General features: G+C 40.0%; 1 protein-coding gene across 2 annotated transcripts in view; it reads right to left on the bottom strand.

Annotated features, from left to right (window-relative positions):
• Window positions 1–20599: 20599 nt before the first annotated feature.
• Window positions 20600–27499, bottom strand: part of sema6a (sema domain, transmembrane domain (TM), and cytoplasmic domain, (semaphorin) 6A) — a 103228-nt gene continuing 96328 nt past the window's right edge. For both annotated transcript variants that reach the window (XM_042421897.1, XM_042421898.1), the window contains one exon: window positions 20600–22826. In XM_042421897.1, coding sequence (XP_042277831.1) covers window positions 21664–22826 — 1163 coding nt within the window. In that variant the 3' untranslated portion in view covers window positions 20600–21663. The remainder of the gene's footprint in view (window positions 22827–27499) is intronic.

The raw sequence follows: 27499 nt of genomic DNA on the forward strand, positions 1-27499 counted from the left end.
GATAAATTAACTGGACGGACATTACGACAAGAAATCAATTTGTTCAGATAGAGGGCATCTCGAAACTGGGCTCAGCCATTTCTCGGTTTTTATGCCACTAAAAGAAATGTGGTGGGAACATGGGCTCTGATTGTGTGATTGACAGTCAGACACAATATTAGCCAATTTCACTTGAGATCCCTTCTTCTTGAGTGGTTGCTTAAAAGCCAATCGTATGCTGGACAACAACAGAAGAAGGGCACCATACTAAACTAACTTGAAACTCAACAAAAGACGTGAAGCTGTGAGATATGTTTGTCTACTTTTCCATAGCTACTTGTATGCTTTGTCAGACAACACATGGTAGAGAATGACAGCTCTCATGGGAAAAGGGGAAATAAATGAAACATTAACCACATTTTAACCCATGACCTTTAATGTTACTGGTGCATACATCAACTTGCCAACGACATCCCATTGGTGTTTTCCTTAAATTAAAATGAGCATGATGTAGCTTCTCTTTTACTTAATAACACAGCATTAACTGCTCTTGAAGGCATGGACCTATCCAGTCATTTCTCCACTAGCTCTGCTTAATGCAAGCAAATTTATGCTCTATATGTTTATTTTTACAATATTAGTTCTACTTTTTGTGAATAATATTGGACAATGATAACGTATGACCATGAGTCACTCATCATGATAGGGAAATGGTCAACTCACCACTTTGTAAACTCTCCTCCTGCCGACTCTGCTACCTGGCCAGTTAAGATTTTCAAATGTAAACATTGGAGTAAACATCAAGGAAAAGGCAAAGGGGATAAACAACAGCTATGACCCCAACCACACAGACAAGTAAGACCATCGCTGCATCCAGCTCTGCATCTATCTCAACATCGAAGGAAACACTGAGGTAAATTTGGAGGGATTAAATACCAGCTGTGCTCCCGGCCACATGGATCTTCTCTGCCAAGTGTCCTACTAGCCCCTGTACAGGTGTTGGATAATAAACTGCATGACCTTCGTGCCCGCATTCGTTTCTAATGGGATCTTGAGAAGGTTATGCCTGACTTTCATCAACATATTGACTATGCCACAAGGAGAACAAACAATCTGGATCACTGCTACACACCATTCAAAAACTACAGAGCGGAATCGCTACCCATGTTCAGGAAGAGTGACCGCGCGGTCAAAGTATGTCAACAAACTATGACGCATGCCACCAGTGACGCAAGAGGTCAGGAAGTGGTCAGGCCAATCAGAGGCCACCCTGTAGTCTGCACTACATTACGCAGTCTGGAGCACGTCCCAGGAAACCACCACTGTTGTCACCGATGACATCAATGGATTCACTGAGTCTGTGGTGGATTTAATTTGTGAAACAACAGAAGCAACTGTACCCAAAACTACAGTTAAATCTTTCCACAACCAGAAACCATGGATCAATTATAAAGCAGCAACCTACAATGTAAGAAGAACAGTAAAGGAGGCAAAAAGGGACTATGTGAAACTACAATTCCACTAGGGCAATCCGAGAAGCATGTGGCAAGGTCCGAGAACTATGACAGATTACAAACCCACCCCCTGTGCCCCACCTCAAGTGCTGATGTGTCTCTAGAGAGTGAACAACTTTTATGCTTACTTTGACATTTTTTTTAATAACTAAAAGCAGGAATTATAGCCTATAGCCTAACTGATTTGATCAGAATATTTTCACGGATTCAGAGAGTAAAAAAACAAAACAAACTATTGAACTACTAATTCATGTAGACTAGTCTAATTGATAATTTAATGAAAGGGCTCTCTCATTTGAATTTAGAGTCTTCTACATTTTATTCCGCTGACAGCAGCAGCTTGTTGCACATATCTCCGTTCTGTTATTAATTATTCATGACAATTTGGCAGCACTCCAAAAGACACAATACATTCAGTGCTGCATTTTTCAATATTACTGTGTCACCAAGTTAGGTCTCCCCAGCATTTTTGACAGACAGCTCTCATTTTTAGTTTGTTCATATTATCTATTACTATCATCTTAACGGGACAAACAGGACAGAATTCGAGATTCGGAACAACTGCTCATAATTCGGGACTATCCCGAATTTTTTGGGATGTCTGGTCACCCTAGTGGTGATATATCCTGCAAAAAGGATATTTACACCAGGCGTGTGTGTGTGTGTGAGAAGTGACCTTGACCAACCAACGGGCAGTAAGTCACAGCTGTTTGCTGATGGATTGTACACAGCTCTTCATCCCAGCTGATATGAGAGCAGAGGACATGGAGCCAGTTCAGACACAAACATTGACCAGTGACAGACACCACACACACACCCACACACACGGTCGTGTTTTCATCACTTTAGAGGACATTACATTGACTTACATTCATTTCCCGAAGACTTCCCCTAACTATAACTTAACCCTAACCTGCCTTCAAATGATTTACATTATGGGGTCTTGCTTTTTGTCCCCAAACGGGAGGTGAGTCCTCATATGTGACTGTGCAAACAGATTCATGTCCCCACAACATGAGTAAAACTTCATACACATGCAACCAGTCAGCAATCACCATATGATGCCAAACAATTCTGATAGTAAATGTATAAGACCTCAACAATCAGTCAACATGATGCTAATGATTCTGCAGCTGATAACCACCATCAATAGATGATAACAAATACTGTATATATGATCATGTGAAATGTGATATTCATAAACATGAATGGCATACCTAAAAAGACCTTTGTCAAAAATCTAATCAAGAGTGTTGATGACAATAAGCGACTCCAAGAAGGCCTCATACTTCATATCTGCTAAAGTTTGGTTGAACACACGATGCTTAATGCAGATTCAGTGTTCAGTCAAGAGCCCTGATCCAACACTGCTGTTTAAAGTTTTTGTTAAATCAGACCTTACATATGGATCAAAATTGGAAACAAAAAAAATGAAAAGAGCAATAATTTAAGGAAAATATACAAAAACACTGATATAAATTATCAATGTAAATACTTCTTTTCAAAGAAGTATTAGCAACTAGCGGACAGAGTACAACCCCTGATTCTTTGGCCCTTTGCAAATGGGTTAATAATTACTGTTCTAGTGCTTCTTTGAGTCAACCTTTAACCATTTTATATGAAGCATTTAGCACTGCATCTTTGCGTAAAGGTGTGATAATAATAAGGTAATTATCATTATTTATTGAACGATGAAAACACAGTAATTTATTGTTAAATGGGTCCCTTATAATAATGTCTGTAGCTGCTATCAACTGCTAGCCATCTTCTTCTCATATTTCTTAGTGCTTAGTGCTTCTGCAGGATTTTCTAAAAACTATTCCTCTGGGGAGCAGAGAGAGACTGCTTTCAGTGGCCACATCTGTGGTTCAGTAAGATATCGTTTTTTTTCATATCAGAACTGCAGTTTAGGAGGACAGCCACCACTACACACAGCTACGTGTGCATGCACACACTGAACACCACAGAGAGGCTGTAAAGTATGAAGATATGGGAGGTGGCTCACTGGCACAGGGGAAATGCTTACACAGGCCTGTGGTTCAAGAAAACTATATACAGTATATATACAGTTTATATCTGTCTGTGGAATACATTTAAGCTACTCATGTGCTGAAAAATCACTTTTTAGGATAAACTATATGTGTCATCTTCATCCATAACTTATATGGAGATAATCTTGTATTCCAACACATTATGTTTTATATATAAATATGTATAATAAATTTGAACAGTGACATGTTACTTCTATCTGCGTACTTGCTGTTAATGGCAGCAAACTGTAATGGAGTGGAAGATATTGTGCATATGTGCATCATATCTACAGTACATCACAATATTGCTGTGCTCTTTTATAGCTATCCCTCTATACGTACAATATTCTCACCTGCTAGTATCATATCTATCTACTTGAGGTCACCCATTTTTTTGCATCTTCTCACCTCAGGAGTCTTCGAGCAAAATAACATCCGATGACCTTTCCGGTCAACTCCGTACATTATAGTGAATTTATTCTTGTGGGCGTGTTTCTGCACAACCTAGGTCCTCAGTCCGAGGCTGACTCTCCTCGACTGTGTCAGAGCCAAAGATGTTACACAAGCAGCCGTTCTTCCCACGTACTGTAATATTTTTCTCACTCCTGCTGCTCTTTTAATATACTGAGCTGGTGAACCGCTTGTCTCTTCCATTAGTTCTAGTTCTATTCAAATGTGTTCTGCTAAGGACACATTTGCACTAATGTGAATTAACAAAGAGATCAACTGGCTAGTTAATGACAGTGCATACATCCACAGAACCATGCCAAATCAGACCAGTGATGACATGTATAGCCGCATGTCATCATTCAACCGCTGGCTGTCGAGGTGGTGTCCAGCAAACGACATGGACTTCATAGACAATTAGCAGATTTTCTGAGGAACACCTGGTCTGATTAGGAGAGACGGCATACATCCCACTTTGAATGGAGCTTCTATCATATCTAGAAATATGGCTGACTTTATTAGTAGATCAAAACCATGACAACCCAGAGTTGAGACCAGGAGGCAGCGCTGCATTCCTACATGCTTCTCTGTGCTTCCATTAAAGCAGTTACCCACTCAAAACCACATAGAAACTGTGTCTGCTCCCCGACCACTTAAATCAATTAAATCTAAAGTAAACAGAAGAGGAGTAATTCATAAAAAATTGAAAAAATTAAAACCACCACTGCAATAGTACAAGAAAATCGGAAAATTAAATGTGGACTCTTAAACATCGTATCTCTGTCATCTAAAACTGTATTATTAAATGATCTAATCTCAGATTATCTAATTGATTTATTTTGTCTTACTGAAACCTGGATGTGTCATGAAGAATATGTTGGAAAGCCTAAATGAACCCAGTCATATTAATACTCACATTCCTCAAGACATTTTGAAGTCAAGCCTAATAATCAACCCTAGATCTAAACTTAATTATAACTCATTCGAAAGCCTTGTTCTTAGTCTTTCACACTCAACCTGGAAAACTTTATGGCCAGTTCTATTTGTTATAGTGTACCGTCCTCCTGGCCCATACTCTGAATTTTTATCTGAATTTATTTTTTATTTATTTATTTATTTATTTTATCAACCTTAGTCCTTAGTACATATAAAGTAATTATAGTAAGTGACCTTAATATTCATGTGGACATCAATAATGATAGCCTTAGCACTGCGTTTATCTCATTATTAGACTCAATTGGCTTCTCTCAGAGTGTAAGTAAACCTACTCACTGTCATAAACACACCCTCAACCTTGTTCTGATATATGGCATCGAAATTAAACATTTAATAGTTTTTCCACAAAATCCTATTTTGTCAGGGCGTTACTTAATAACTGAAAACCTATTACTGAACTACACGCCATTAGACAAAAATGTTTTCCCTAGAAGTTTATCTGATAGTGCTGTAGCTAAATTTAAGGAAGTGATTCCATCAGCATTTGATTCAATGCCATGTCTCAATACAACAGAGGACCCACATGCTAACTTGAGTCCCTCCCATACTGATCATCTTGTCGATAGTGCCGCATAGCTCATTACGAATGACACTCGATTCCATCCCCCCTTTAAAAAAGAAGATAATAAAACATAGCTCCATGGTATAACTCCCAAAACCCGCTCATTAAAGCAAACATTGTGAAAATTTGAAAGGATATGGTGTTCCACCAAACTGGAGGAATCTCGCTTAGTCTAGCAAGATAGTCTTAAAACATATAGGAAGGCCCTCTGCAAGGCCAGACCCGCCTATTACTCATCATTAATAGAGGAGAATAAAAACAGCCCCAGGTTCCTTTTCAGCACTTTGGCCAGGCTGACAGAGTCATAAATCTATTGATCCATGTATTCCTATAGCTCTCAGTAGTAACGACTTCATGAGCTTATTTAATGATAAAATTCTAACTATTAGAAACAAAATTCATCACCTCCTGCCCTGGATAGACACTGATTTATCCCCAAACATAGGAACCTTAGAAACAGCTCTAACACCTGATATATGTTTAGACTGTTTTTCTCCAATTGACCTTCTTGAACTAACTTCAACAATTTCTTCATCTAATCCATCTTAGACCCCATCCCAACAAGGCTACTTAAAGATGTTTTACCCTTAGTTAGCACTTCTTTACTAGATATAATCAATCTGTCTTGTAACAGACTATGTGCCACAGTCCTTTAAAGTAACTGTTTTTAAACTTCTTAAAAAGCCTACTCTTGATTCAGGCGTTTTAGCCAACTATAGACCTATATCTAACCCTCCCTTTTTTCTGTAAAATCCTTGAGAAAGCAGTCACTAATCAATTTTGTGATGTTCTACATAACAATAGCTTATTTGAGGATTTTCAGTCAGGATTTAGCATCATAGCACAGAGACAGCACTGGTGAAAGTTACAAATGACAAACAATGATATAGCTACTCTGGATGGCATTACTCTGGCCTCCAGCATCATTATAAGGAATCTGGGAGTTATCTTTGATCAAAATATCTCCTCCACCTCCACATAAAACACATTTCAATGACTGCCTTTTCCCATCTACGTAATATTGCAAAAATCAGGCAAATCTTGTCTCAAAAAGATGCAGAAAAACTAGTCCATGCATTTGTTACTTCTAGGCTGGATTATTGCAATTCCTTATTATCAGGCTGCCCTAACGAGTCTCTAAAGACTCTCCAGTTGGTCCAGAATGCAGCTGCACGTGTACTGACAAAAACTGGGAAAAGAGATCATATTTCTCCAATTTTAGCTTTGCTGCAATGGCTCCCTGTAAAATCCAGAATAGAATTTAAAATTCTTCTCCTCACCTACAAAGCCCTCAATGGTCAGGCACCATCCTATCAGAGCTCATAGTACCTTATTACCCCACTAGAACAGTGCGTTCCCAGCCTTACATGTGGCTCCTAGATTCTCCAAAGGTAGAATGGGAGGCAGAGCCGTCGGCTATCAGGCTCATCTCCTGTGGAAACACCTTCTCTTCATCTCATCTCATCTTGCCTTGGACCAGCCCCTAGTTATTCTGCTACAGGCCTAGACAGCTGGGGGACTTCCTATGATACACTGAGCTCCTCTCTCCCCCTCCCCCTCTCCATCTGTACACATTCATGTACCATTAATGCATATTACTAACTTGGCTTCTTCCCCAGAGTTTTTGTCCTTTCTCATCTCACAGGTTCCTATGGATCACGGTCGTGGACCGCCTGGTTATGGACCATGAGCTTGGATCACCTTTCTAAGCTATGGATCATGGTTCTGCTTGAGGTTTCTTCCTGTTAAAGGGGGGTTTTTCCTTGCCGCTGTTGCCAAGTGCTTGCTCATGGGGGAATATTGGGTCTCCCTAAAATAAAGAGTACAGTCTAGACCTGCTATATGTGAAAAGTGCCCTGAGATGACTTCTGTTGAGATTTGTTGCCATATAAAAAAAATTGAATTTAATTTAACCAAAAAAATATGATTATTATTGTAAGGATGCTTTACTTTGCACCAAGTCTGACCTCTGGCTATATTACAGATCTTATGTAGAGTGTTTTAAATTTTCCTCCTCCCCATGCTGGAGACCTTTAGATAATCTTGCTACAGTATCTATCCGTCTCAGTGTCAAGGCTGTCCTTTTCTGGTTTCCATCTCAGACAGAAAAGTGAAAGGCTTATACAGATATAGAGACACAGAGAAATGAATTTCACACCAAGCCTTCCACATTTTTCATCTGATTTTTTGGATGTCTGAATCAGACAATCTCCTCAGGTCAGACAGTATTGTCTTCAAACTTGTTACACTTCTGAAACTGTATTAAGATTACTGCACTCTCATGATACTCAGTGATACCAGCATGATGAAATAGTTTGAATTAGCCTCCACCATTCAGTGTGTCAGGTATAACTGGTAAATGGTAATACATGCCCACAAATCCCTCTGTGATCTCAGTTAGATGTTCTTGTTCTCAGGGTACGGCAGCAAAAAAGGAGAGGTGGGATCACACTCATAGGCAACATGTTTCCTTACTTTTGTGTCTGACAAGCCCAGACAATCCTCTCAGACAACAGTTATCAGCCACCATCAGGCGCCATGTCTTTCCCGTTATGGTCCTGGGTGAATGACTAGCATGTAAGATGGATGGATGATGGATATCTTCATCTTTCTGTAAGATGTTTTCTTTTTTAAATGTGGGTGCAGTGCACCCACAGGTAGTTTTTCATCAATAGAAGTGGAATTAATTCCGGTAAAAATCTCTGTGTGTCTTCTGTGGATATTTCCATCTCTATAACTTTCTGTAATCCAGTGATCAACAGCATAAAAGCTTTATTTTGATTTTTAACCATGATAGCAGCACAGTTTAGTTAGTTTTTTGTGAAAAAAGATGTCAACTACTGAATGTGTTTCCATGAAATTTGGTACAGATATCTCTTTGGCGCACAGAGGATGACTCCTAATGACATTGGTCATCTCCTAACTTTTCATCAATACAGTATAGCTTCCCCTAGCAGGTCAAAATTTTCACATATCCACTAAAATATCTGTACATCTACGAGACAGATTGGCACAAATTTTGATACAGATCAATTGTAGTGACTTGATTTCTCTAGTGTCACCATGACATTAACATTTGTGGTTTTTAGTGAAATGTGAATACCTGACTTACATATAGTATCACTATCAGGTTGATGCAAAGGGTTAACTGGAATCCAGCCATGGAAACCTACAGGTTGTTGTTGTTATATGAGTAAAAATGGGAGGGTCCACCACTTTGCTAGATGTGTGAGAAGATAACCTTTTTCAACTTGCTTCATGTTGTATTCACACAAAACAATTTCTACCAGTATCAGAAATGTGCAGGAGAAAACATAACCAATCACAGTTCTTGAGGTCCCCATGTATCTCCATAAAGTGTATGATTATTTGTACACCTTTTGGGGGGAAGATGTATATGTCCATTTACATTTTCTGTCCGTAACTAGTCTTAACCGAGGAAAATTAATGTTTTGCAGAAACAACTTCATCAGCCGAATATTGTGAGTTGTCTAAACTCTCATATCTTTTACTGCATTTCCATTTGATCCATTAGTTAACTTCTCCTCTACTGAATGACCGGCACTTAGGGAGAGGAGTAAAAGTAAACATTCATGAATCTCCATGAATTTCTATGACATGATTATTAATTTTCCATGCTTGTGTTAATCTGAAGACTTCTTTCTAAAACTCTTTGGCAGAACAGGGAGGGCAACAGCAGGGCAAGGGCTGCACGAAATAAATATACAATGAAAGATTATATAAAATAAAAATAAATGATGTGACTAAAATAAACCCAGTTGAAGCATAAGAAAGCAGATGCACTCTGAGTGTTCCTGAGTGAAGTACAATGTTAGAGTACATTTCCACAGGGTGGAAAAGCATAACAAGATGACAAACTCTGTTCCTTCAGTCAGAGTAGATGGATGAAACCCCGTCAGCAAATTAACAAGTATGTGGCAGCTTTCACACGTGCATGTTTTCACTCCTGTCCCCTGTCACGGTGGCCTGAGAGGGTGAGAGGGAGGTGAGACTTTTAACATACTACTCTTTTGACCTCCTGCTCTCACGTTTTTGATGACTGCAGGGACACGGACACAAATTCTGGGTCAAGGACCATAGTGGAGTTCTAATAATAAATGTCTTCATGTGAGATTAAATATGTATGTGAGTGAATCAACACAAATACCAATAATACATCAGTTAAAGATATAAGCTGCACTTACATCTTCTTATGTTTTCCTTAAACCTGCAATAACTGATTTTTTTGTCCGCTTGTGGGCAACAGAAACAAGTTGTGAACACAACATTCATTTATCATCACCTTTTAAGCTGATATGGCAAACTTGTTAGAAAACAGTTGTTAATTTACATGCCCAGCAGTTACAGAGCAACATCATCATTCATTTGGAGTTGTGTTTCTGTCCACCTTGAAGAATGAAAGTCCAATATTCACTGTCTTGTAGCTCTGTTTTTGGTCTCTATCAACTCCTGAGGGAAACATCTGGCACTTTAACTGCTAAATGCTCCACTATGTTCACCGGTAGTCGCTAACTGTGTCTGTTTGCAGTTTGGTGCTGAGCAGATAGTGTACAGTGGCTTTTCAGAGCTTTTTCACTAAAAGGCTGCCTGTTGAGGCCAAAAATGACACTATGAAAGCAGTGAGAGTGAACCAAAACGTAAAGTTGGAGCCAGACAGCTAAACAATGAGCTGAAACTCAGCAGTGTTGGCTGATAATTCTCTGTAGGTTCATACACGCAACATATGTAACATTACACATTGTTATTTGATGTGTTGTTAGTATAGAAAAATATTGATTATAACCCCTTTAAAAATGGCTGTTGGTTTGGTCTGATGTGATGAGCACACAGCCAATCACATAACTATTCCCGCCCTGTTTGATTGACAGAAAAATAATTTGTATGGAAATGCAGCATTATGAAATTATTAGATAATTAAGCTTCATCTGTTCAGAAAGTCTTAATGAGATCAAGATATCTTTTACAAGAGAGACCTGCAAACAAGTTACATAATAAACAATATTAGAACAGGATAATTTGGTCACACAAAGCAGTCATCACTTTTATTATTAAAATTTCACTAAAGGTCTCTTAGAGGGATATCTGCCTATAACTTCAGTTTATTTTGTTGTTCATTCCAGTAGTAAGGTGCACAATAATATTAATTATTCATTTTAATTTTAATTATTATTGTGTTATTTAATATTAAACATGTTGAGTGTCCATAAGGAATACCCAAATTCACTAATAGTAGTAGTAGTATTCTGATTACTTTTAGCCTCTGTAACATTACTTTTACATATTCAATGTTAACAATATCAATGGAAAAAGCCAGAAGTTATGAATTTCAGGAGATGTGTCTTAGGTTTGCAAATAAACACAAATCTTATTTTGTGCCACATTTTATTGAGACATTGAAATCCTGCCTTCTGCTCTTTAAATGGCTTCCTGACTTCAAATTGATAGTTTTATAGCTGTCGTTTCCACAAAATCAGTTCTGTATTCACTTTCAGTCCTTTTAGCTTACAGCACAGAATGTTTATAGCTTCGGGAGAGAGCTGTTTATACTCAAAAACACTGATTACTCCTTCCTGTGCAAAATTAACAACATATGCAAAATCCTTAATCAAGTGACATTTCTCTTTTATATCTTTGACACCCCGGTTGTGACTCAGGGCTCCTCACAGGATGACACCATTGATGGGAGCTGTACTCCCATAAATTCTGACTTTTTGGCTCTTCCTAAATTATAACCACATTTGATTGCTAATCACTGCACCAACACTGCTGGAGGAAGTCTACATCACACTAAAGCCTGTTGTAAATACAACTCACACTATGTGTTCCACACTATATTTATTGTACCCATATGGTGTTCTGATCGGGCCAGTGGTGGCTCTGAACTGTGACTGTGAAAATAGCATGTTTACAGAAAACGTTGGGATGCCCTAAAAGAAAATAATTGGATGTAGCTGTGTTGTAGTTATTTTTACCCCTCAAAGAGGCTGACAGCATTGAGAAACCAGGTCACAGATTATTGTGGTATAAAGTTGATTGGCGTCTTCCCTCAACGTTTGGAGGGTGTTTTCTCCATGGCCACTGAAACTAAGTTTCTCCACACAAACACAGTTTCACAGGATTATCCTTGCACTCCTGGCAATATCAGCCAGTTACAGCCTTGTGCTGTGTGTGTGTATGTGTGAATTAATGCATGTGAGTTTGACTTTTCTCTCTTGGTAGTGTGTGTCTTTTTTGGTTTATCTCTCCTTCTTTTATGGTCATTATGCTCTTAGACATCTGGTATATATGTGTGAGTGTGTGCATGACACGTTCATATGTGCATATGACTGTCAGATGAAGAGCAACCTTCCATCCCAAGTCCATGAACTCCCCTCCAACATCACCCATGGGCTTTGTTTTGATCCCCTTGCCAGTCATTCTCCTCAGCCACCTCTTAAGCCCCGTGCATACGTTACTGTGTGTGTGTGTGTGTGTGTGTGCATGCACAGGCATACGGGGCCACAGGGATGCATGCACAGTGCCCCTATAAGCCTTTTGTGCTCCAAATTTACACCGTCTTGCCCTTATTCCCACTGCCAATTTCTCCCCTGCTCATTTCACAGTGTATGCAGTGCAGGGCTTATAGCGGCAGAACAAGGCTTGGCTCTTTTCCCCGCTCACTCTGCCATCAGAAGTCTCAGAGGTATACTCCTCTTGCTGCTTCTTCACAGCCCAAGGCTTTTTTCAGAGTGTGAGAGACAGTTGCTCTCGCCCTCGTTCCTGTGAATCCTCGCTGAGAATCTTCTGCTGGATTCTTCTCGGTTTCTGAGAAGTTTGAGCTGAATGATGCATGCTGTAGTGCGCTGGAAATCATACAAGAATAAGCTGTTATCATCACAACGTTCTTCCTCGTGCATTGCGTCCCTTCCGTGCATCTTGCATCCTCAGTGAGCCATCATATCATGAGATGCTTTCAAGGAAATTTTAATGGATTTCTAGTTTAAGTTCATGTACAGAACGCAGGTTGCTAATGGAATAGGAATGACACGCATTTTGAATTTTGTATGAATGTGGGCATCATATTTCTCAGAAAGATACATGCAGGTACACTTATATAATCAGAAAACTATGGCATCACAGTCACACAATGATATTAAATCTGTCTAGTTTTACTCTGTACAGCATATCTAGATAATGTCACAATTTAAATCCCACTCTCTCTTTGAATTTCACATTTGTCTTGGTACCCTGTGGCTGCCAGGCTTCATAACACAACAACAGCAGCGGCATGGAGGCCTATTTCATTGTTTCCACTTTTATGGGTCTCTCCTCTTCACAACAAGGCCACCTAAATGCCTTAAAGGTACATTTAGTACTGCTTAAATGCTTGAGATGTGTTAATTTGCTTCCTACAAGGGTATAATGTCTCCAGTGGGCTTTTATGTATTCGACAAGGCAATAATGTCTGCTCTGCTCTGTATTTTGGCCAACGTCCAGATTACTGCGAGACCTAATCAGCTTAATATGAAGTGGTGCAGATATTGTTCTGTGCACAAGACATAAGGTGCAGCTAGAAAAACTGACCATTAAACCACAAAGATGCTCAGCAAAGCAGAGATTACCACTGTGATGCTTTATGATCTGACATTTTTAAAATCTCTCTGGGTTTAACAGCAAGAGGCAACATGACAAAGGTTTGACTTTCTGTACCATTATAATACTTAACAAAAGTACAAATTCAGTAAAACTAGGCAAATTTAATCCAGTATTTTATTTATTTTCAAGTTTATTGTGAGGCGTAGTCTGTCGGGACCAGTTTACAATACAGCGGCAATAAGCTCTGCATCTCCACCGGAAGATTGTTTTTCCTCTGAGTCCAGGATTAGAGGCATTCATAAAGAAAACTACTGTACACACAAACACACACACACACACACACACACACACACACACACACACACACACACACACACACACACACACACACACACACACACACACACCACAACACACTGACTAGGAAATCAGACTCAGACAGTGAGACTGTAGAGTGTCAGGGCTGTAGCCAGGGTCTAAGAAATATTTTTCTTGAGTGTAAAGGTTCCAGTATACTCCAACAGAAGTACTTGTCAGATAGTCTAACAGTTTCAGAAACCAAAAAACCCTCCACCCCGAATACCCCCCGCCCCCTACCTTTCTAAGGTCTTGCCCCAGTATGTGGAGGTGAGAAACTTTGTACCTGAGCTCTTTTTTTAATTCTTCACACAGTGAAGTGTTGCTATCACTTTTGATGTGTACAAACGAGTGCAACACTATGAATGCCTTCCAGGAGAGACTGTATTAAAGTGTGCACCATTATCTCCTTATTTAAATAATTATCTCATCTCACACGTTTCTATGACAGCTAGTTTTTCACTTTGCCTTCAAGTATAGCCATTCAGAACAGCTATTAACAACAAACTTATTCTACGTTCCCCAAAATGCATCTTTCTCTCTCTATCTCTCTATTATTTCTGTCATTTGAATTTTCCATATATTTTTCATTATTCAGTTAATTGTCACATTATATGTCTTGTATGTTTGACAAAAGTAATCTAAACTCAAATATTATATAGTATTATTTGACATAATGACCTGAATTGAGGTCTAAATACTACCATCTCTACAATGCCAGGAATAAATTGGAAGAGAAACATTGAGTAATTTATTTATTTATTGGCCTAAAAGTGGTCAAATTAAAAAAAACAAAAAACAAAAAAAACTTGTAAAGCTTATAAAATGATCCACATGACCACATGAGGACATGACCTATCTTAGCAACAGTGCGGCCCTGCACATTGCACCAGCTGAACACCAGACAGTCACACACACATTCATGTGATTGTAAAACAGACACACTGACTCCACTATGAGGCTCACATTCACTTATAACATGACACATTAACGACAAACCAACCAACACTGGAAATGGCCATTAAGGGGCTTATTGACCCCCATTAATGACTCATAGAGAGCCATATTAATTCACAGGGGACACATTACTCAGGGGTGTGTTAATGTGTGTGTGGGAACATGTGTCTGCCTCCCTGTCTGTATTTTGACTTTATTTAAATCTATGCAGGCCTTTTTTTTGACAAGGCAGATAATTATCTCTTCCGTTTGTTTATCTGTCTATCTTTCTGTGCCTTTGTGTTTCTTTCTTTTGTGTCTGTGTAGCTGTTGTAGCTGTAGCAACCATATTTTGGCAGAAGAATGCATAAAAAACCTAGGATGTGTGCCATTAAGTGCAGCGGCGGATGCAGACAGTATCAGTGCTGGGATAATGATATCTGGATGGGAAGGCGAGGATTAGCACGCGGCTAAGCTTGTTGTGACCACAGATTGCGGGGCACTCGAAATGAGCACTGCCAGGCCACGGCCAGGGTGGATTAGAGTTGTGTGGGACTGATGGGGGCAGGGGCCGAATAGCTGCATGATTGACTAGATGGTTGACTTAAAGGCTAGCTGGAGGGTTTAATGGTTGACTGGCTAGTGAGTTTGTTGTCGGGATTGTTGGAAGTCTGGCAGGTTTCCCTCTGTAGCTGTTGCTGGCTGCGAAAAGAGCAACCACGCTCTTGGATTGACAGGTCATAGTGTCAGGTGACAAGCCAGTGTGATCTCTGCTGATTTACACTGAAAAGATTTACACTTAGCAGTGTGTGGCATTTCCATAGCGACTGCTAATCAAAGAGAAAGTCATACTAACTTCTAAATGGCCACATGCATTAAAGTGTGAGTGAATGAAGCTACAAAACCACAGAAACCTCACAGCTTGTTTTCTATTCTTTACTGGAATCTGCTGTGACACAGACTGAACATGCAGGGACAGTTAATACCAAGGAATCCCTCATTGACAGGTTTCACTATATTGAGTTGTCAGTGTATTAGATATACCCGGCTATAACTAATGCAATAAATCCTACCTTCATGAAGGTTTCAATGTTCAGTTTTTGATGAGACTTTTTTATTAAGGTGTTGATTTACCTTTATGGTTATTCTGGTGGCTGTATTTTGTGGTGCTGTTGATTTGTATGGTATTATACTGAGATATTTTCCTTATTTTTAGTTTGTTCTTATACTTACTTCGTGGGGTGAACTGAATATTATAAACAGCTCTCACCTAAAACACCTAATAAACTGGCAAATGAGTGTACATTTTGATGAAGTGATTGTATAATGGAATATTAACATGCTCATGATGGTATATACAAAGATGTATGAAATATAACTAGATAGAAATAAATCACTCTTGTCCAACCACCATCCCAACATTGAACAACACACAATGTTGGACGTGTGTACATGCCCGTCAAATTATCCTCAATTATATGAACATAATGCCATGAATAGAATAAACTGTACATAGCAACAGCAACAACAACAACAACAACAGCACAACATGTTATGATACTCATACTGTCCAGTATCTACACATCAGATTGTGAACTCCAAGCATAAAAACGAAATACTGTCATCTCACAGCACATCAGTGTGCATAATTTTTTCAATGGCGGTTGCTTTTGTAAAGGCGAATATACAACTGATTGTAGTTTTATCAAAGAAAAAGTTACACAACATAACTTAAAGACAAGTGAGAAACAAATAATTATTCACCAACTAAAGTATGTTGAAGTAAGAGAACCACTCTGTTACATCAGGATTTTAATTTATGTAGGATTACTATTAACATAGATTAGGTTACATGCGTTAGATTATGTGTTTCAAAACTGCAGCCTGATATCTGTCCTGACTATGGCATATTCTTTTCATCTCTGTGTCTATCTAACCCCCTCCCACACCCACAAAGACCTAGACTTCACCTGTTTTGACCCCTTAGATGTCAACCTTTCAGATTATCAAGCCACACTCTGACTAACTCTGTGATAAGACAGGCTCACACTAGTCGCCATAAGATATGATTGTGCTCCTGTCATGTTGGAATAGACTTAGTGGTGAAAATCTGAATTTTGATCTCTGAGTGGTACAACAACACACTGCTGCCTCAGTGGAGACTGCACAATGCCGCATTGTGAAGGCACCGACAGGCCTCATTAGCAGCACCACATCCTGGTTATCTGATCTCCATGCACAGTCTGACTTGTACCAATGCTTGTAACTTATGACTCACCTGAGGATCAAAGACAGGGGTGTCAAACTACCTGCCAAAGCCACCACTCTTGGCAAAATTATGCCATTGGTGCAGTTGGTGCTGATAAGTATTAGTCAGTACCGATTCCCTGCTGCTGATGAGATTTGTTTTCATGATCTGTTTTAAACCAGAGATATGAATGTAATAAGGTAATAGGTACTATAATGTGAGACATGGGAGCAGTTTTTATATTTAAATGGGTTTCTCCTTCGCATTAAGTAGTTTAATATCCCTCTCCACCAAGTTCTAATAATATTCTTTCCTCAGTTTCCATTCTCCATTTAACTGCTTACTAAGCAGGCATGTGCTATAACTTGTTTCATTGTTATGTACAGTAAATGATACACACAACCTTCTCCTCTTCCTCAAGTCAGTTAGGATAAGATTAGGTTGAATCTGTACCTTCAGAAACTGACACCAAGGAGAATCTTGGCATTACAGATTTGAAAAACACTGACATACAACAAAATTGTTAGCAAATATGTTCTTCTTTACACATTCAGCAGATACGGAGCAACATTAGGATTAATTTGGACTTGTGTATGTAAGTCCAATATTCACTCTCTTTTTTGGTTCTAGTGTGGTCTCCACCAACAAATGTTTATTTAGCTGCCACTATGTTCACAAGCTACTTGCTAGTTGCTAACTTTGTCTCTCTGCCATTCGGTGCAGGGCAGAGTGTGTAAAGTTGGTTTATCAGAGCTTTTTCACAGAAAAATGCTGCATCTGGAAACAACGCTGGTGAGAGTGAAGCAAAAAAAAAAAAAAAAAGTTGCGAGCCGGTAAGCCCACAAGAATGAGCTGAAAGTAAGTAGAACTAAGGTGAACTGCGGGGTCAAGTGAAGATTATCTGTGGGTTCATCACTACAAGCAACACCTTTCACTCAACACGTAGTCACTTCATCGATTATTGTGCATTGTCATCTAAAAATATTGATCAGAGCAGCAAGCGTGAGATGTGTTTTGTCCACGTTTTTATCAGTATTTCAAAAGTCTAGCATTTTCTATCTGCCCTTGAGAAAGAGAATTTACTCCACTTCGATCATTATCGCTCCTTATATGCTGCACTTTATATCAAAACATTTACTTTTCCGCAGTTAGTTCTGAATGCAGCTGCAAAGGATTTTAAATCAAATTAAAAGACCACATCACCCATCACCTTCAGAATATATTTGAAGAGTTTATTGATTTCCTTTATGGAATTAAAATGGATTACCCTGAACCAACACTAAACTCTTAATGCCCTTTTGGACAATTATGTATTGTAGTTTGAAGGGTGATTTTAGAGTGCCTCCTGTACCAGACTGCCAAACAGAAAGCTGCCTCCAATCTAATCTTCATTTAAGTGACATAATCAATCATAAAACAAAGCAGGCCTATTCCCTCTATTTATAACCTAGTCTTACTTTTACTTAATAGATGTCTATGAAGTTAAAGAAATCATTTTCTTTTCAGTTTCCATTCTACTCTCAAGAGGAATGGTGAGGTCATAAAAGTACAATATTTTCTTTAGAGCAGATTCTCGATTGAAATAACCTTCAAACACCGGGCTTGGTCTTCCCCAAACAGTGTTGTATAAAATTCAACAACTAAAGCAGATGTTCCTGGTGAAAAGATAACCACCTCAGGCAGAGAAACAGTGAAAAAGTCAAGGACATATCAGTCTTCATGACAAGAATTTTATTTTCTTTTTTTTTTTTTATTACATTTTGCATTAAATTAAAGAGTTTTTTTCTTTACAACATACATTAAGCTGTGAATCAGATGTTAAGGAAGTGGAGAGAGTAGGGCAAAAAACGTCACAATATCTTACAAGCTTACAAAGTTTAAAAGGTTTTCGAAGTTGAGAAGAGAGATGATTTTGCATCTAATAGCAGTGTATTATAACAAGGGTGAAAGACAAAAAGGCACACACCAAAGAACCTCACTGTCCACAGCAGCCTTCACAGTCAAACCCAATCCAGTCTTTAAAAAGTTCAAACCTCTGTCTGACATCAAAACGCTCCGTGTTACAGAATCTTAAATGCACCCACGGCTAAATTGACTCGTCTACACAGGATGTGGACATATAACCTTCTGAACCGGACAGATTTTCTCTGTATGGACATGACAATTCTCCAAGGCGAGAGCTGACACAACTGAACATTTCTATACAAGAAATGTTAAGTTGTATATCAGCATTAATCCAAGCCTGGGAAAGTTGCTGGTTCACGCACTCTTCAATACACTGGAGGGTGTATATAGGGCCTTGGAGCGCCCAGTAACCAGTCTACAATGCAGTGGGGTTCTGGAAGTCTGGAGTAAATACACCCTTTCTTACTTACTAATCTTGGTAAGTAATTGCTGGGATAACTATCTCAACTGACCCCAGACCATATTTCTGAAGGGGCAACTTCCTCCCGGCTCCCACTCGTCCTCGGTCATTTGCAACAGAACCCTGCAAGCGTCTATGTACACGTTAGTCAGGTCACAGATCCTACACATCCTTCTCATGTTAGCTGTGGATTGAGACATAGTTGGCTTTCCTCCATTGAGAAACAGAAAATTGCTTGATATCAAGAAAACTTTTACTTATCTACACATACAACACTAAGGGAGTGCTCTGTTGATTTAAGTGTTGGGAAGGAGGGGGGGTGGTGATCAATAAAAATCCTATTGAAAATTTGAAAAAAAAAAAAAGAGGTCGGATTGGTATTAGTCAAATTCTCAGCCACTCTTAAAGGCCTTGAGAATGAGAGTTAGTGAAGCGAAACAAAAAATATCTATAAAACGTCCTCAAACTGTCTTTTCTCTTAGAAAAAGGGGGTTAAATAAGGTACATTTGTTAATATTGTTGTTTTAAAATGTCAACTTTCTTCACAGGAACCAGCCTGTTTATGCAACTGCCTAACAACTGAGTGTTAGGATACACATAAGAAGCCTAGGGCTGTATTAGTACACCGGGTGCTTGTGTGTATCTCATACTGTACGTTTGCTAGTGTTGTCGTTGCATTATCATTGCAGTGCACGGGAAAGATACACGTACATTGGCCTTCTCAAGTAACAAATGTTAATTGTTCAGTTAATCGGTCAATTAACCATCACTCCAAACAAACAGACAGCAAAAATAAAAGTAAAAACAAATACCAGGACTTTTAAATTGTATAAAATAGAAAATCAAAAACACTCACAACGTCTTCATCGACACTGCCAGCACAACATAAAGGGCTGCTTTAAGCGCATTAATGGCACAATCAGAAATGAACCACAAAGATGAGTGTATGTGTGTGTGTGTGTGTGCATATGTGTGTGTGTGTGCATGTGTGTGTGTGTGTGAGAGAGAGAGGGAAAGAGTAAAAGAAGAAAGACTATCCTTCTTCCTCTCCTCCCTCTGGACTGTAAGTGTGTTATGTCTAGGGACCAGAATTACAACAATAACACCTACATTCTTTAATTGCATTTTTATCAAACCAGGGAAATATCATGATGTAAGAAAAATAAAAAATACTACAAGGAGACAAAGTTAACAGCTATTAAAGAAAACATTGTCACTACTTTAGGGTGTAAGGCACAAATTTACATGTGGAAAAAGAAGCAGGCAATACAGATGTTTTTATAGTTTTCTTTCTCGCCTGCTCATCTGTGTGACGCCGCTAGAGAAGACGATACGTTCCGGGATGGAGGCATCGCTTCGTTTGCTCGCGGCGTCACTTACAGCTTCTTTTTTGTATGTGTGTATGCAGATTCCCATACTGTTGCTGCAGCTGCATCTCTTATTTCTTTGCAACATGCAACAGTGAGCTTTGATGGCACAGGTAGGCCAGCAACCAATCAGGACAAATGTTACTGACTCACACAAAACCACAGTGCTGATTGGAGAAGGGGGGGAGGGAGGGGGGGGAGGGTGCTCATTGTAGGAGTGAAAGGGTGAGATTCAGGAAGTCTTTTTTATGATTGGTCTAAAACAATGGAAATTCTGGTCCATGAAGGTAAAAGTCCCTGTCTGGCACAGTTTAAATAAATATCTCCTCCTCTTCACAGAGGTCACATATATCTCAAGCTGCAGGTCCCACTGAGCACACAGTAAGACCTAGTGGACCTTTAGTCATTAAGAAAGTTCTACTGGCTCCAGTTTAATGACTTTAAATAAGTTTTTTTTTCATCACACTTGATTAATTAATATTAAAAGATCTCTCTTCTGTCCTCTCTCTCTCACCGAGCCTAGAAAGTCAGTCTTTTTTTTCAAAAGCACTTAATAAAAATAAATACAACAAGCTATTAGTATTAACAGTCATGTGTTATTCAGTAACCAGTACAGTAGAAGATTCTTCTGGCCCAGGCTTTCAGTCAAACCAAGGCAGGACTTGATTGCTGTAACACTGAGAGGCTTTTCACAGTTTCCCACAGAACTCAGGCCGCTATCTGTCCTTTCAGTCCAAGCTCAGTCTCTGGGTCCAAGTGCTTGCTCGCTCGGATTCCCCAGCCCTCAAGGTACTGTACAACAATGATTCTCCAAACCCCGGTGCTGCCTTCTTATGTGCTTTTACCAGCATGATAAAGTATCAGTTGAAGTCCCGGTGGCCAAAGACACCACAAACAAGAGAGCCACCGTCTTAGATGCTACAGGGCACCGTTGGATGAAATATTCAGGGCATCTTCTTCTGTTTCAGTAGCACGTGTTCCCATGTGTGTTTACACAGGAACTGGGAGCCAGCCAGAGCATGTGCTCGATGACGGCAACAAATGACGACAACCATTTTTATAATATTTACATATTTATATAAAAAGAAAGTGTTTCCTTTAAAAAACTGTATTGCATTTTCCACTGTACTGTACACCAAAACCAACCAAACAAAAAACACTAAAAGGAGATGCAAGTTGTACAGTATTCCCTGTTTTTTTCTCTATTTCAGAAAAAACCCTTTCACTACTGTCCGTTCACATTGGACTGACTAGATAACTAGCTGACTATGTGCAGGAGTCACTGGACTTGACTTTTGTTGAGAGTGAGACTACAGAGGGTTTGGGAGGGACATCAGGCTTGAGATGTTTGATGCCCGTTCGAGGCAGTGAATCGTAGGAGCTCATTCCAGGCTGCCGTGACAGAGATATGCCCTGTGCTGTCATTTGTATGGAGTCTACCCTCTGGGGCGCAGGGGGTGGAGTCTCCACACGGTTGAAGCTGTGATGTCTCGCCAAATGGGAGGAGTTAGATGAGTTGGTGTTGTGCTTCTTGAGGGCAGAGGATCCGGAAGCGGAGGATGCTGATCCTTTCCGGAGCCCGTAGACTGACGAGTGGACCTCCAGGCGTTTGCCCATCTGTGGGACTGCAGGAGGGATGGTGAGGGAGGCCTCTCGCTGGGGCACACGTGGCGGCAGCACCCCATCTGGGTCCACCATGTTGAGGTTGTGACAAGGGCTCTTCACTGTCTTGTACTCCAGGGTGGCCCCCTGGTCGTCCATGACACTGTGACCCATGCTCAGGTCACTGTGGTGGGGCTGCTCCACGTACTCGTGCTGGTAAGACTGCTGGTGCTGCTGGAGATGAGGCTGGAGCTGGTGCTGATGCTGTGGCAGAGGCAGGACTACCACACTGGGGATGTGGCCCGGCGAGGCCCTCAGGGGCAGGTCTGTAGAGATAACAGGGGAGCCCATAGGTGGCATGTCCTTGGTGCAAGCATTGATGAGGTTCTGGTTCCTCTCCCACTCACGGCTGCCCCGGCTGGGCTTGCGACGTGGCTGCATGGGAGTGGACTCAGGCGTTGGCAGAGCAGCGAGGTCCAGGTGGTGCTGGTCCGCTTTGATCAGCATCTTCCCATTTGGTGTGAGTCTCCCGTTGTGCATCAAAGGGGTGAGGATCGCCTCAGGGCGACCATCTTTGGCCTGCGTCTCAAACAGGCCCGTCAGCTTGGTCACACTGTTCATGGATCCCCGGCGGGAGTGGAGGTGGTGGCTGTCCTTTTCCTTGCGGCCTGTCAGGTCCATGTCTCGTCGCCGGTGGTCACAGACACAGTAGACTATGATGCCAGAGAAGATGGCCCCCATGGCAAACGCTAGGATGACAGCGATGGCCAACAGGGTCACAGGAACTAGCTGGTCGCGACCCTTCTGGTAGCTCTCACGGATCACACCTGCAGAGAGATGCAGAGATGACATTCAGACAGGCACACTACAGGAAGTAGAATTGATACTACTGCTGCTGCTGCTGTGTGTTGTGGGAACTTGTGAGAAAAATAGAGCTGTTGGGAAAGATGCATATTATTAGACTAGCCAAAAAAATAGAAAATAATATTGAATTACAATAATTAAAAGATATTTTCTGGGTAAAAAGATTAAAGGTTTAAATAATTTCATGAAAAACATGCAAATGAAGATGCGTTTATCCCATCATAAGGAACACCTATTCAAATCGGGCACAAATGGTAGCTTGAAGTAGCAACATTCAATATTTCACGAAAATCCAATCTTAGACTCAAAATGTGTTTCGGAGGGGTGATTATGATTCACATTTTAAATCCCAGATAAAACCTTCAGCTGAAATGAAAAAAGATATGAACGGAGATAAAGGAGCCTGAAATACCCAAACCCTTTCTTCTCATAGATGCAAATGGGAGACTTTTCATAAAGCTTGGATCCAATCTCATGAATCACAGAGAATACATTAAAAAGCCTCTGATTAGGCGCTAAATCCAATGAGCTGTGTCATCAGTGTCTTATGAAAGCGCCACTTTCAAAGACTGGCAAAGACGGGCTGCGATACGGCCAAATAAAAGATAATTCAATAAAAGCAGCTATGAAGTATTCTAGCGGTGGGAGAGTGGGAGCAGCAGGTTGTGTGTAATAAAATGGGGTCAACAGTAATCTGCTCACACATACACACACACGAACACACACACAAACACATGCACCTCCCACACACACATGCACACAAATGATAACCTCCAGCCTGTTGATGAATGTAGACATCTAATGCAGCGCTCTGTTCCTTGGGTTAAACACACCAGTCTGCAGCAGAGAGATTTATAATGCGTTCACACATGACCTGTGGCCAACACAGATCAGTTACCACAGACAGAGGATTAGACAGGTGGGCTCTATCACGTAAAAAGCTCCCACTGTGCACCGTTGCTTTTGTGGGCGATGATAACGTGACTCAGATACACGTGTGAAATGCACTCTTTGTCTCGTATCAAAATATATATTATTCTGTGCCCAGTATATACATGTGGAAACATTTTTGAAATACTCCGTTCTGAGGAAACAAGCAAATCATGGCAATTTTATTTTATTTTTTTTACAATTTGCTGTTTTCATGGTTTGCCTCACTTTTCTTGCAGCTCATCATAAAAGTGTTTCAATCTGCTCTGCATATTGAAACAGTTTATTTTCTTTTTTTTTTTTTTTTTTTTTTTTTGAAAGAAGATGCCACAAAATGAAGCGTTGCAATATTTCTGTAAAATCCTGAAGGGGCCGGGTAATCGTGTTTAGGCTTTTCAGCTCGGCTGTGTCACCGAGGACGTACTCAGAGAATATCTTCTGTGTCTCCTCAGTGAGACATAACACAGACACAGAGACAGCATGGTAATCTGTTCTCATGGAACTGAAATCCAGACTCTCTTAAACTAACATCCATAATCCTTACTCGCTGCAGTCATACTTCATTAGTCCAAAAACACGTCTTAAAACCTGTTTTCCTGGCCAGAATTAAGCACTGACCGATGCCTCAGTCTCAACATGGATAGAAAAACAGAGATGATACTTTTGCTCAGCTCATTCCTCATTTACTGTAAAAACAAAATGTCACTTTTCTCCTGAATAGAGTGCTGACAACTTGCAGCTCCGTCATATCTCATTTAGTGTTTAACAAGACTTTAAAGCGTCTTTTCTGGCCAAAATTGTCTCTTATCAAGGATATGCCCTGCTGTGTAGATAGTGCAAGAAGTGATGAGTGTTATCTGCAGTGAAACATTAAGGTTTGACATGTGTTATGCTGTGGACTCGTGTGACCAAATGGCCTGCCTGTCTGACAAAACATCTGCTTCCCATCTCATTCAGTAACATCTGACAACAAGAGAGATACTTTTCCTCTCTGCTATCTTTCATTTTGTTGACTTTCTTCTGTCCTCACTTAGATCTTTTTTTTCCCACTTTCTGCTACTTCTCTCCTTTAAAGAAACAATGAATCATTTTTGTGACTTTCTTCTTGTTTCAGAGGGTTTCCTTTCATACTGTTCAGCCTCCATATGCTAAGTCCTCTATTCAGTGGAAACTGGGAAGGCTGTAATTACAACCTTGTGGTCTTTGTGAGTTATCATCCTTTGGCAGAAACGGTGACGGGTGCTGTTTGAGAGCTGCTGGGTTAAACGTTTTTGGCAAACAATATAGCTTCACTTGAGATGAGAAGCCCTGAAAATCTCCAAAAAAACATTTACGTAAGAAAATGAAAGCACAAGCATAAACAAATACTTTGGCAAATCTCTCTTTTTTCCATAATCCTTGATAAATGTAAATACATTCATCCATCTCTGTCTGCTTTGCTTACATGCTGAAAGAGCAAGTCAAAACTGTTGTGAATTTTCATGACAGTGAATTTATTGCCACTAAAGGTTAACTTTCTTCCACCAGGGATTTGGATTTCACATTGAATAACAAAGCCGGGGGCAGCAGAGCCAAACGGGTTGTCCACTTTGTTGAAGGGGGCGAACTGCGGAGCTGGATCTTTGTCTTCTATTCCGGGTGTGGGAGCCGAGGTTAAAGCGCTATTTAACCTGCACTGCATGGCTCTTCCTGTCTGCATCTTTTCTTGAAAAAAAAAAAAAGTCTTTTCATTATTTTTCTCATTTTTTCTCCCATTCTATCCATCATTTGTCTTTTGCACTTACACGCACTTCCGGAGGATACTTAGCCCAAGGCCTTGGGTAAAATAAGAAAGAAAGAAAGAAAAAAGAAAACTTTGAAGACCTCCATCTTTCATGTGAGAAATTGTTTCTCACCCTAAACATCAAAGAGAATGAAAGTAGCCACAGAGGACACTGGAGCTGTCTCTGTCGAATCACAGGACTTCAGGGCTTCAAATCAAGGTGGCTGCGTCGCTCATTGTTAAAGGCCTGTTTGTGATCTTGGCATACTTTTCAAAACTTTCACAACACGACCTTGAAAAGTATCAAAGAGTTGTTCAAACCCACAGATTTTCTGCTTTAGTCTCATCTTGTTGGGGCTCTGACTTTACAGTGACTTATAATCTTCTGGTTTCAACTCTCGCCTCAACCCCAGAATGCAGCGCAAGGCATCCTACAGTTCCACACTTCACTCAGCAGTTGAATTGATTTGAATTTCACACCGCCCTGGGCCTCAACATGCAGATATTGAACACATATCTCAGATACTCAGATATTTCTCACTGTCAAAACAGCCTGGGTCGGCAACACTTGCTTGTAAATCAGAAACATTGTAATCCGGTGTAGCTGGAACTTGTGAATACTCTCTCTGTGTGTCTGGCTGACACACATGCACACTCTTACACTCTTTTAATCTCTTCAGAAGCACCAACTGACTTAAGCCCACAGAGCTTGTCTTTGTGTTGGTGTTGGGAAAACTTCAAAGGCAGTTAAACATCACAGAGGGGTTACGGAGAGGGCGCTAACCTCTGACTGACGACCGTTACTCACAGACATTGTCTGAAAAAAATGATAAAAATCTTAACCAGACTCAACTACACTCACCGACATGTCACTTGTTGAAAGGCAAAACAGTGGACCTTGCCAACTAAAGAAGTAATGAAGTAGAAGGAAAGATGAAGGAGAGGAGCAGCAAATGTTCACTGACTTGTGTTTACTCTGCCTTCACTGCCGCAAGAGCCTTTAAAACTTCCTATTTGCTTTCAAGGACTTGCTTGTTGTCATCTTTTTAAAAGGACATTGCTGTTAAAATGATGACAGTAATTAATTAAGTTCTATTTAATCCCCATTTAGGGTATTATCCCATTAGGTGTTGTGTATGTTTGCGTTTAAGAGGCACTTGCATCAATGGTGTTATTCAGAATTAAAGCATTCATCAGACAATCCTGAGTCAGTGTACTGTATACTAATGAGCCAGTTAAGATATAATTAAACCCCTAATTATATCATTCTGCACCTCAGGTATTAACAGCGACGTACTAACCTATCCACCTCCGTGCATACATAGTGTAGTTTTTAGTACTCACAGGCAATCTGCTCAAATTAAACGTCCCTGGGAACATTTTTCATCAGCTCAATGATTTCTTAAATTGACGCTAGAACTGTTTGTATTAATGGGTGATCGACTTGTTAAGAGGCACTGCCCAGTGTGAATAACACAGCCAAAACAATTAATCCAGTTATTTCTGAATTTCAGAGCTACCACGTCGACATTCTAGATACAAGGTTTTTACTTGACAGCCATTCCTAAATGTAGATTTGCTTTGAACTCTTGTGTGACTTTTCTTAAACTTATAAATTTGACCGCTCTTAATTAATACTCAATCCTGATGAGTCACTGTTCACCCATTGAAGTGTAGTGCTATTTTATCGTGCACTGACTGTTGAAAATGTTTGACAGGCCTCTGACCTCTATGGATGACTAAAGTGCTATGTGTGATGTGAATATAGTATGTGCTGTAATTCATCCAGTTATAAATGCAGGTATTGATAATCCTTTAGAAATCTATTAGTATACAACAACAGGCCCTGCATAGTACAAATGAGAACAAAGACTTGGCTTGTGTCTAATTGACGAGTGGCTCATGGACACAACGTGAACATGACCATTTAAATTCAGTTCAAAG

Source organism: Thunnus maccoyii, chromosome 9 (genome assembly GCF_910596095.1).
Source record: "Thunnus maccoyii chromosome 9, fThuMac1.1, whole genome shotgun sequence".
NCBI classification, from domain to species: domain Eukaryota; kingdom Metazoa; phylum Chordata; class Actinopteri; order Scombriformes; family Scombridae; genus Thunnus; species Thunnus maccoyii.